This window comes from Stegostoma tigrinum, chromosome 39 (genome assembly GCF_030684315.1).
Source record: "Stegostoma tigrinum isolate sSteTig4 chromosome 39, sSteTig4.hap1, whole genome shotgun sequence".
In the NCBI taxonomy this organism is placed as follows: Eukaryota; Metazoa; Chordata; class Chondrichthyes; order Orectolobiformes; family Stegostomatidae; genus Stegostoma; species Stegostoma tigrinum.
This window is the reverse complement of record NC_081392.1, coordinates 15,040,757-15,053,148: the sequence shown is the minus strand read 5'-3', so window position 1 is coordinate 15,053,148 and position 12,392 is coordinate 15,040,757. Positions and strand designations below refer to the sequence as shown.

Sequence of the window (12,392 nt, the reverse complement as noted above, 5' to 3'; positions counted from 1 at the left end):
CAGAGGTTTGTTGTCACATGTCCAAACAGATCTGATTAAAAATTATCTTTAAAACATCTTTAATCCTCTCTGTGACCCTAATTAAAAAGAATGACAGTACCATTGGCTAAGTGGACGCTTTTATATATAAAAGAAATTACAATCAAGATGTCACAGTACTTCAGGAAAAAAAACATTTAAAAAAAAAACTGAATTTCAGTCCAATCTTTTGTATATTTATACACACCGCTTTAAAACAAGGCATTGAAACTGCCGGTAGCTTCTAATCACTTCATGAATCCATTGATTCTAGATCAGCTACAGTGAAGTTTGTATAATCCAGCACAGGCTGGGGCATCAGAAACACTGGTTCGTGCAGAGGATCGTAGCTGGAAGGAGTTGCTCACAATTCCCAAGACTTTTCACCTGCTGGGTAATGCCTCATCCAGCTCCTCAAACACACCTCATAGATCCTCCGCCATAGGTCCTCAGACAGAGTCTTTCAATCATAAGCACAGACCCTTGGACAGAGTCTATCAAACACAGACGCATGCCCTCAAAATGCAGGCTCTCATACAGAGCATTTCAAACACAAACACACACCCTCAGGCAGAGTCTTTCAAACACAGGCCCTCAAACTCAAACCCTGACATACAGACTGTCAGAGTCTTTCAAACACAAGCGCGGACCCTCAAATCCGGACACTCAAACACAAACATGGGCCCTCAAACACAAACGTGGACTCTCAACCGCAAACGCAGACCCTCAGGCAGAGTCTTCCATGACAGGCCCATGAAAAGAGTCCTTCAAGTACATGTCCTCAAACACAGACCCTCACACACGAACCCTCACCTTGAAAAGAAACTCGAACAGTGCCTCACAAACAGCCTCAGAATCCCTCAACACAGACTCTCAGAGAGAGTCCCTCAAGTATGGAAGGTGGTAGATTAGAGCCCAAGTCACTTGGCTAATACTCCCCTAGGCTGAAGTTCTGGGGTCATGGGTTCAAATCCTACCATGGCAGATGGTAAAACTTGAATTCAACATTATTTGGAAACGCGACCATGTCAATTGTTGCAAATGGTCTAGCTCACTCCCTTCAGGGGACAAAACCTGCTGTCCTAACCCAGTCTGGCCTACACGTGACTCCAGACCCACTGGAGTCAAGTGATTGTCACTTAATTGCCTTCTGGAAATTAGGGCCTAACCAGTGACACCCATGCCCCATGAAAGAATTTGGGAAAACAAAATGAATCTCCTCAAACAGAATGCCTCGAGCTGACCCTCAGAGTTCCTCGAATTGAGCCTCCACCATGATTACGCTTCCATGGCAACACTCAGTTTCCAGTTAGTATTGGAATGGTTTCCAGTCAGTGACGGATATGGTACTTTTGCATTGAGGGGTGAGAGTGTAGTGGCAGGCTACTGGAACATTCTGGATTCAAGGCATCAAGTGATGCCAGCTTTAGTGTAGAATAAAACTCATCTAACAATTAATCTGCACTTCCCAGAAGTGCCAGCTGGAGCCCGCTGTTTTTTGTTTATAATGGCGGACGACTGATGAGATGGTTGGGTGTGGGTTGGCGTGTGGCTATTCATATTTGGACTGGCACAGGGCAGCCTGGGGTAGGGCAAAATCCCTGAAGCAGCTGGAGTCCGATGCCCGTCTTCCCGTGGGAGGTTCTTCTGGGGCCCAGACGTCTCTTGCCAGACTGTTGGCGCAGTTAGAGACGGGGGCAGGCGACCAGGCCTCGGGCAGGTCGGGGCACCTCCGGTGAGGCCCCTGTTGCTTGGCCACTAGGCCTCGTCCCTGTGGATCTCTCTCCCGCTCACGCAGCAGCGCCTCCACGTGGTTCAAGAGGGCACTGAAGAATTCTGGAAAACCTTCGTAACCTGGGGGAAGAACAGAGAGTACGAGAGACCATGTTATTCCCCAAGACGGACAGAATTAAATAGAGGGAGAAGGGGAACAGGTGGCGCTAACAGCCAGAATAGGCCTCAGGTTGGTGGGGAAGTGGGTGTGGAGGGTCTTTTGGGGGGGGGGGGGGGGGGGGGGGGCGGGTAGTTGCAGGAGACATGAAATATGCCCACCCACTGGCTCATGGCTGCCACTGTGATAAGTTGCACGTGTGGAGGTCAAGGGTCAAGTGACGAACAGGGCTGGGACTTGGGTCCCTGATAACCCTCCCTCAAGGGCAGCAGCCCCACTACAGCCCCAGACGCAAGGCCGAATGGCCTGTCTCGCTCTCTCTCTCTCTCTGCACTGGAGACCTCAAACCTGATGACATGACTTGGTTGCAAACTCCACTCACAAGCTCAAAGAAGATAAAGAGTAGGACATTCAACCCCTTTGTCAGTCAATAGGGCTGTGGCTGATTGGATTGAGGCCTCAGTTCTTCTTGCCCCGTCAATCCTGTCAGTGAACAGTCTTTCTCCAGTTTCCTCCCACAGTCCAAAGATGTGCAGGTTAGGGTGGATTGGCCGTGCTAAATTGCCCCATAGTGTCCAGGGGTGTGTAGATTATGTGGGTTATAGAGAGATGGGTCTCATTGGGATGTTCTGAGAGTCAGTGTGGACTTGTTGGGCCGAAGGGCCTGTTTTCACACAATAGGGACTATACGATGATGTTGATGATAATGATTCAACCCACAATATATTCAATGACCCAGCCCTCAATGTCTCTGAAAAGGAGACTACTCCAAAGATTAACAGCCCTCAGGGAGAAGAATTTCCCCCTCATCTCCATCTTAAATGGGAGGCATCCCTTTTTTTTTAACCTCTATATACCTCCAGGAAGCATCACCCTGGTAACATTCACTCACAATCTTCCAAGAAGTCACATCTCAATCTTGGAGACTCCAATGAGTGTAGACCCCAATTTCTTCCTCCCAATTCAATCCCTCTCAGACACATTATGGGGGGGGTGGGGTAGTTCCATCGCATGGGTGTCATAGTCATACAGCATGAAACAGACCCTTCGGTACAACTTGTCCAAGCCAACCATGTTCCTGAACTAAACTAGCCTGATTTTCCTGCCTGTGGAACCGTATCTCTCTAAACCTTTCCTAGCCATGTGCCAGTCCAAACATCTCTTACATGTTTTAGTGATAATGGGAACTGCAGATGCTGGAGAATCCAAGATAACAAGGTGTGAAGCTGGATGAACACAGCAGGCCAAGCAGCATCTCAGGAGAACAAAAGCGGAGGCTTGGTGACCGCTTTGCAGAACGCCTCCACTCGGTTCGCAATAAACAACTGCACCTCCCAGTCGCGAACCATTTTAACTCCCCCTCCCATTCCTCAGATGACATGTCCATCATGGGCCTCCTGCAGTGCCACAATGATGCCACCCGAAGGCTGCAGGAACAGCAACTCATATTCCACTTGGGAACCCTGCAGCCCAATGGTATCAATGTGGACTTCACAAGCTTCAAAATCTCCCCTTCCCCCACTGCATCCCAAAACCAGCCCAGTTCTTCCCCTCCCCCCACTGCATCACACAACCAGCCCAGCTTGTCCCCTCCTCCCACTGCATCCCAAAACCAGCCCAGCCTGTCTCCGCCTCCCCAACCTGTTCTTCCTCTCACCCATCCCTTCCTCCCATCTCAAGCTGCACCTCCATTTCCTACCTACTAACCTCATCCCGCCTCCTTGACCTGTGCGTCTTCCCTGGACTGACCTATCCCCTCCCTACCTCCCCACCTATACTCTCGTCTCCACCTATCTTCTTTTCTCTCCATCTCTGGTCCACCTCCCCCTCTCTCCCTATTTATTTCAGAACCCTCACCACATCCCCCTCTCTGTTGAAGGGTCTAGGTCCGAAACGTTAGCTTTTGTGCTCCTGAGATGCTGCTTGGCCTGCTGTGTTCATCCAGCTTCACACTTTGTTATCTTACATGTTTTAATTGTATTTGCCTCCACCACTTCCTCTGGCAACTTGTTCCACCCTCTGTGTGAAAACATTGCCCCTCAGATCCCTTTTAAATCTTGCCCCCTCTCACCTTGAACCTATGCCCCTCTAGTTTTGAACTCCCCTGCCCTGAAGAAAAGATCTTGGCTATTCATACTCCTCATGATTTCATAAACCTCCATAAAGGTCACACCTCAACCTCCTATGCTCCAGTGGGAAAGGTCCCAACCTCTCCTTGTAACCAAAACCCTCCTGTATCAGTAACTCACTTGTAAATGTTTTCTGCACACACTCCAATTTAATAATATGCTTCCCTATAGCAATCACCAGTGTCCTGTACAACCTCAACATGAGCAAGGCCCCATGCTCCCACCATTGCTTGTCCATCATGGCAGAAATCCCCTTATCTGCAGCTGATTGGACAAACCGATTTCTCGCTTGCCGATCGGCTGATTCTAGAACAATCCATTCCCCCATGCTCTCTCTCTCTCAATCCCACCATCCCACCAACCCGCCTCACTCCGTATCCAATGGAGAAAGAAGGAAGAACATGGAAATGCATCCAGGAGCATGCCCAGAGACTCCAGATCAATCATAAGGAATAGCAACCACCACACCAGGAGAACTGTTCATCTCCCTTCCCCCCGATGGCCCTCCCCCACTTCCCCTGCAAACTGACTCCTTCCAGGGAAGGCCCTAAACAGAATCGCAAGGAGGGGCAGCACTGTCTTGGTGGGGGAATGGAGGGAAGTGTCTAAAACCTTTAGGGATAGAAGAGTGAGGAAGTTGTGAGGATGTGAACAGGAACAGGACGGAGCTGGAATATGGTTTCCCTTACAGTTCACAGCCGATCAACCTGTTTCAGCTCCTCCCCTCAATCCTTTGATCCCAGGTGCCTGTATCTAACTCCCTCTTGGTATCAAGCAATGTTTTGACCTCAACTGCTTTCAGTGGTAGAGAAATCCACATTCCCTGGGTGAAGAAATTCTTCCTCATCTCAGTCCTTAACAGCCCGTGGACTCTCAATTCTGAGTCCTCTTCTATTTGTGATTTTTGTAAATGATTTGGATGAAGGAGTGGAAGGGTGGATTAGCAAGTTCGCGGATGATACAAAGGTGGGTCGCATTGTGGACAGTGCGGAGGGCTGTTCTAGGTTACAAACGGACATTGATAGGTTGCGGAGCTGGGCTGAGAAGTGCAGATGGAGTTTAACCCTGAAAAGTGTGAGGTGATTCATTTTGGAAGGACAAACTTGAAAGCAGAACACAGGGTTAACGGAAAGATTCTTGGCAGTGTGGATGGGCAGAGGGATCTTGGGGTTCATGTCCACAGTTCCCTGAAAGCTGCCACCCAGGTGGATAGAGTTGTTAAGAAGGCGTAGGGGGTGTTAGCTTTCATTAACAGAGGGATCGAGTTCAAGAGCCGTGAAGTTGTGCTCCAGCTATACAAAACCCTGGTTCGGCCACATCCGGAATATTGTGTCCAGTTCTGGTCACCTTGTTACAGGAAAGATGTGGAAGCATTGGAAAAGATGCAGAGGAGATTTACCAGGATGTTGCCTGGAATGGAGGGAAGGTCTTACGAGGAAAGAGAGAGAGAGAGAGCTAGGGCTTTTCTCTTTAGAACGACAAAGGATGAGAGGTGGCTTGATAGAGGTGTACAAAATGATCAGAGGTATAGATAGAGTGGACAGCCAGAGACTTTTTCCTAGGGTGGAGGTAGCTATTATGAGGGGGCATAGTTTTAGAGTGAAAGGAGACGTCAGAGGTAGGTTCTTAACTCAGAGAGTGGTCGGGGTGTGGAATGCATTGCTAGAGAGGGCAGTGGAGTCGGCCTCATTAGAAGCATTTAAGCAGCTATTAGATAGGCATATGGATGATCGTATTAGGTAGGGATGGAGCTTAGATACACCTTAGCTTTAGCATAAAAGTTCGGTACAACATCATGGGCCTAAGGGCCTGTCCTGTTCTATGTTCTATGTTATAGACTGTGACCTCCTGGTTCTGGAACTCCCCCAGTCATCAGGGCACACTGTTCTTGTGCTTATCCTGCCTGGTCATGTTTGAAATCTCTACAAATTCAATGAAATCCCTCACTCACTCTTCTAAACTCCAATATTAACTGAATAAAACCTCTCCTGATGTGTCAGTCCTACTGTTCCAGGAATTGCTCAACGCAAACATGAGAAACTGAGACAAAGGAATGCAAGAATCAACAGCCAGTTCATGGCAAAGAAAACGAGAATTAAGCGATGGACTGGTTCAGAGTTTGCACTGAGGAGTCAAATATTAAACCCTGAGGGGAAATGAACACTGATTCATGCTAACCGCTAGATAAACACAGGACACGTGAGATAGCTTCATGCTGGGAGGCCTCTCATTGACACTCATGTAAACCTCACCCTAAATCAATAGGAACAGAGGGTAGGCCATTCAGTCTTTCGAGCCTATCCTATCACTCAATACAATTAGGACTGATTGAACACTGAACCACATCTCCCTAAACCCGCATCACATTGGTGATGAGAAATCTATCGATTAAACATACTCAAAGACAGAATTCCCTGGGAAGGTGAATTCCAAAGATTCACAAGTCCCAAGGAAGAAAAATTCTCATCTCTGACCTGAGTCATTTGATAAGGCATTTGATAAGGTTCCCCATGGAAGGCTCATTCAGAAGGTCAGGAGGAATGGGATACAGGGGAACTTAGCTGCTTGGATACAGAATTGGCTGGCCAACAGAAGACAGCGAGTGGTAGTAGAAGGAAAATATTCTGCCTGGAAGTCAGTGGTGAGTGGGGTTCCACAGGGCTCTGTCCTTGGGCCTCTACTGTTTGTAATTTTTATTAATGACTTGGACGAGGGAATTGAAGGATGGGTCAGCAAGTTTGCAGACGACACAAAGGTCGGAGGTGTCGTTGACAGTGTAGAGGGCTGTTGTAGGCTGCAGCGGGACATTGACAGGATGCAGAGATGGGCTGAGAGGTGGCAGATGGAGTTCAACCTGGATAAATGCGAGGTGATGCATTTTGGAAGGTCGAATTTGAAAGCTGAGTACAGGATTAAGGATAGGATTCTTGGCAGCGTGGAGGAACAGAGGGATCTTGGTGTGCAGATACATAGATCCCTTAAAATGGCCACCCAAGTGGACAGGGTTGTTAAGAAAGCATATGGTGTTTTGGCTTTCATTAACAGGGGGGTTGAGTTTAAGAGTCGTGAGATCTTGTTGCAGCTCTATAAAACTTTGGTTAGACCGCACTTGGAATACTGCGTCCAGTTCTGGGCGCCCTATTATAGGAAAGATGTGGATGCTTTGGAGAGGGTTCAGAGGAGGTTTACCAGGATGCTGCCTGGACTGGAGGGCTTATCTTATGAAGAGAGGTTGACTGAGCTCAGTCTCTTTTCATTGGAGAAAAGGAGGAGGAGAGGGGACCTAATTGAGGTATACAAGATAATGAGAGGCATAGATAGAGTCGATAGCCAGAGACTATTTCCCAGGGCAGAAATGGCTAGCACGAGGGGTCATAGTTTTAAGCTGGTTGGTGGAAAGTATAGAGGGGATGTCAGAGGCAGGTTCTTTACGCAGAGAGTTGTGAGAGCATGGAATGCGTTGCCAGCAGCAGTTGTGGAAGCAAGGTCATTGGGGTCATTTAAGAGACTGCTGGACATGCATATGGTCACAGAAATTTGAGGGTGCATCCATGAGGATCAATGGTCGGCACAACATTGTGGGCTGAAGGGCCTGTTCTGTGCTGTACTGTTCTATGTTCTATGTTCTATGTTCTATGAGTCGGCATTAGCCTTATTTTTAAATTGTTCCCTCAGGGGGCTCTCGAATCCCTATGCGGGGGAAATACATCGTTTCGGTGATCTACATTAGCTCCTAGCCCATGAAGGAAATACCTCGATGCTAAAGTCCTCGTCCTGGTCTTTACCCTCTCTGGTTGCCTCTCCTGTCACTGTAACCCCTACCAGCCCCGTACACTACCTGCCTGCTCTCCACACTCTTCCAATTCTGGCCTCCTGTACCATCCTGATTTTAGTTACTCCACCATTAAGTCCCATGTTGTCAGGGCTCAAAGCCCTGGAATTCTTTCCTGGATCCACTCTGCCCTTCTGCCTGCTGTTAACGGTGATTTGTCTTCAGTCGCACTTTTGATCCCAGTGTCACGGTTTAGTCTGAAGACCCTCCTGTGATGCGTTACAACATTATCTTAGAGCTTTTCACATCTAAAGCTGGTTTATTGAGACACAGGACCGATGAAGGGTGGCCGGATGTGGGAAAACAGCTGGGAGAAGATACGTGGGAACACCACTCCCTACAACTTCCCCTCCAAAGCCATTGACCTGGAAATATAATCTGCTGCTTCTTCAGTGTCACTGGGTCAAAATCTTGGAAACTCCCCCTCCCAAGGGCATTATGGACAGCACGTGGACTGCAGCGGTTCAAGGAGGCAGCCCACCCCCAACCTTTTGAGGACAATCAGGGACGAGTAATAAATGCTGGCCCAGTCAGCAATGCCCATCTCCTGTGACTGAAAAACCAGCATCTGTCTTGTCCATTCCTTGCTCTTTTGTAGCTTCCAATGAGATTACTTTTCACTCTACAAAACTCCGGAAAATATGGGACCAGTTTGGCCAACAGCCAATGGAGGCACTGAAGATTATTTGGACAGATAAATTTAGCAAGCACATTGACGAGAAAGCAGGAGGTCACAATGCTGATTTGAAGAGCCAGTACAAGCACAATAGGCCGAATGGATTACTCCTGAGCCATAACAGTCTGCGATTCCTCTTGATAGGACAGACCCACCAGCCCAGGGACATGTGCACTTTCACTGGAGGGAGGAAATTTCACTCCTAAATCAGGAAATCTAAATTTTTAGAGCGTCCAACATCTACCAGCCAGGGCAGGGTTTCCCAAAGGGGACAGTTGAAACCCCAAGCGGGCCTCACTCCTCCCAACCTTCTCCACTCTCACTGAAGGGTCCCACCAACATTCAAGCCTCAAGGAGGTGGGGCAGTCTCAGTGAGAAAAGATTTGGGAAGCTTTGATCTAGGACCTAGGCAACAGATGGGCTTGTACAACAAGCCCCACCCTGCCTCAGGCACTTAGATCTGAAAGATCTCGCTTGAAAGGGCAGTAGGATCAGATTCAATCATAAACTTCAAAAGGGAAGCAGATAAATATGCGGGATGGTGGGGAGTTGTTGGGGGCAAGTTGTAGAGCAATGGGGAAAAGACCCGGGAGAGAGGCTAATTGTTTGTTTTTGGAGGACCATGTTGGGTCTACATCTATTTTATTTGGAAATATGAACTGGAAAGATGGACGTATGGAGCCTGCCACAAGTTTGTTTCTGAAACCACTCAAAGGAGAAGTGGGACTCGTGATGTTCATGTCCTGGTCACACAACGTTTGGAGAAGTCTGGCTTGATGCTTCTATGTGACCTACTCTTCTCTCTCACCCCCCTCCATCCACCCCTCCCTCCCTCCCTCCACCCCTCTCTGCCTTGCCCTCACTCCCATCTCCATCCTATTCTCTCCCTCTCCCTCCCCCCTCTCTCCATCACCCTCTCAACCTTCCCCACCCCTCATTTCCCACCTCCCTCCTACCCCCCTCTCCCTAGCTCCCTCCTCCCTGTCTCTCCCTCTCCCCACCTCCCTCCTACCCCTCTCTCCCATTTGCCAGCATTTGGCCCATATCCCTCTGAACCCTTCCTAATCATGTCCCCATCCAGATGCCTTTTAAATGTTGTAACTGTACCAGCCTCCACCACTTCCTCTGGCAGCTCATTCCATACATGCACCACCCTCTGTGTGAAAATGTTGTCCCTTAGGCCCCTTTTAAATCTTTCCCCTCTCACCTTAAAACCTATGCTCCTCTAGTTTTGGACTCCCTTATCCTGGGGAAAAGACCTTTTGACTCTTCTCCCTATCCATACCCCTCAAGGTCATCACTCAGTAGAAAATAGCCCCAGCCCACTCAGCCTCTCCTTATGGTTCAATACCCTGGCAACATCCTTGTAAATCTATTCTGAACCCTTGCAAGTTTAACAACATCCTTCCTATAGCAGGGAGACCAGAACTGCACACAGTATTCCAATAGTGGCCCTAACCAATGTCCTGCACAGCCGCAACGTGACCCTCCCGACTCATATACACAACACACTGACCAATAAAGGCAAGCGTACCAAATGCCTTCTTCACTATCCTATCTACTTGCAACTCTACTTTCAAGGAACCATGAGCCCACATCCCAAGGTCTCTTTGTTCAGCAACACTCCCCAGGGCCTTACCATTAAGTGTATAATTCCTGCCCTACTAAAATGTAGTACCTCACATTTATCTAGATTAAACTCTACCTGCCACTCCCTGGTCCATTGGCCCATCTGATCAAGGTCCCATTGTACTCCTGAGGTAACGTTCTTCACTGTCCACTACACCTCCAATTTCGGGGTCATTTGCAAACTTACTAACCATACACCCTCTACTCACATCCAAAGCAGTGGACCCAGCACCGATCCCCGTGACACACCATTGGGGGAGGGAGGGGCTGGGACTAGGAGAGAGTGGTTGGAGAAGGGGAGGGAGAGGGGGTGAGGAGAGGAAGAGAGGTGGCGGGAGAGGGGGTGGAGAGGTGGAGAGGGAGGTGGACGAAGAGGGAGGTGGAGGTGGGGGGAGGGAGGTGGAGGGGGAGGGGGTAGGGAGAGAGGGGAATGGAGGAGGGAGGTTGGGGGAGAGAGGTAGGGAGGTGGGGGAGGCGGGGGGCAGGTAGGGAGGTTGGGGAGAGAGGTAGGGAGGTAGGGAGAGAGGGGGAAGGAGGGAGAGGGAGAAGTGGGGGAGGGAGGTAGGGAAGTTGGGGGAGGGACAGGACATAGGAAGGTAGGGGAGGTAGGGAGGTAGTGGAAGGTAGGCAGAGAGGGGAAGGGAGAGGGAGGTAGGGAGAGAGTGGAATGGAGGAGGGAGGTAGGGGGAGGGAGAGGGATGTAGGGAGGTAGGGAGAAACAGGGAGGGAGAGGGAGGTAGGGAGAGAGGTAGGGAAGTTGTGGGAGGGGCAGGAGGTAGGGGGAAGTAGACAGAGAGGGGGAGGGAGAGGGAGATAGGGAGAGAGTGGAATGGAGGAGGCAGGCTGGGGGAGAGAGGTAGGGAGGTGGGGGAGGGGGAGGGAGGTAGGGAGAGGTAGGAGCAGAGGGTGATGGGGAGGGAGGTAAGCGGGGGGGGAGGGGGAGGGAGTAAGAGGTTGGGAGAGGGAGAGATGGGGAGGAAGGAGGTGGGGAAGAGATTAATTTTAGGATATCTGGTCGGCATGGATGAAATGGGCTGAAGGGTCTGTTTCATTGCTGTACATCTCTGTGACTCCACCTTATGAAGGGTATGGACAGGGTAAACCGAGCAGCTGTTCCCCTTGGTTGAGAGGTCAATCACGAAACGGCATAGTTTTTAGGGTAAAGGGGCAGGAGATTGAGGGGGGATTTGGGGGGAAAAGCAGTTTTTACGCAGTGGGTGGTGGGAACCTGGAATGCACGCCCTGGGAGGGTAGTGGAGACTGCAAACCTTCCAGCCTTTCAAAAACGATGAGTACTTCAAATACCATAACATTCAAGGATATGGGACATGTGCAGGAAATTGGGATTGGCACAGTTTTAGTGGTAGTTACATTGGTGCAGTGTCGATGGGCTGAAGGGCCTTTTCTGCTCTGGGCGAATCTATGAATTTAGGTCCAACTGACTGGCCATTGAAATTGAGGATATAGTCGCTAGAAATAGTTAAAGAGAATGTCACCTCGTTGCAAACGTGTTGATTGCACTCCCAATCCATAGAATTAGTGCCTTTTTGCCTGTATCTTAGACCCACGGTATTTCTGCAGAGCTGCTGGTTTTGACTCTTCTATTTGTGAATGAATGTGTGTACATTTGGATTGAAAGGGGATACGATTCAACTTTAGCTGTAGTTAATTAGTTATTTTTGTGGCTTATTTAGAGAGTCATAGAGTCACTAACAGACTCTTTGATCCAACCAGTCCACACCAAACATAATCCCAAACTAAACTAGTCCCTTTGCCCGTTCCTGGCTCATATCCCTCCAAACTTTCCCTACTCATGTACTTATCCAAATACCTTTTAAATGTTGTAACTGTACCCACATCCAACACTTCCTCAGGAAGTTCATTCCACACATGAACCACCCTCTGTGTAAAAACAGTTGCCCGTCATGTCTTTTTTTAGAATCTCTCTCCTCTCACCTTAAATGTGTGTCCCCTGGTCTTCAAATCTCCCCTCCTAAGGAAAAGGCAACTTCCACTAACTCTGTCCATAACCCTCATTTTCTGTAAACTACTGTAAGGTCGCCTCTCAACCTCCCACACTCCAATGAAAAAACTCCCTGTCTGTCCAGCCTTTCTTGAAAACTCAAACCTTCCACACTTGGCAACATCCTGGTAAATCTCTTCTGAACCCTTAAAAATGTCCTTCCTATGACTGGTGACCAGAATTAGACACACTAT

The 12,392-nt window shown here is 49.0% G+C and overlaps 1 protein-coding gene across 1 annotated transcript in view; it reads right to left on the bottom strand.

The window, feature by feature from the left end:
• Positions 1–107: 107 nt before the first annotated feature.
• Positions 108–12,392, bottom strand: part of LOC125447774 (inositol-tetrakisphosphate 1-kinase-like) — a 61,210-nt gene continuing 48,925 nt past the window's right edge. The window contains exon 10 of the mRNA XM_048522473.2: positions 108–1,872. Within this exon, the coding sequence (XP_048378430.1) occupies positions 1,571–1,872 (302 nt within the window). The 3' untranslated portion in view covers positions 108–1,570. The remainder of the gene's footprint in view (positions 1,873–12,392) is intronic.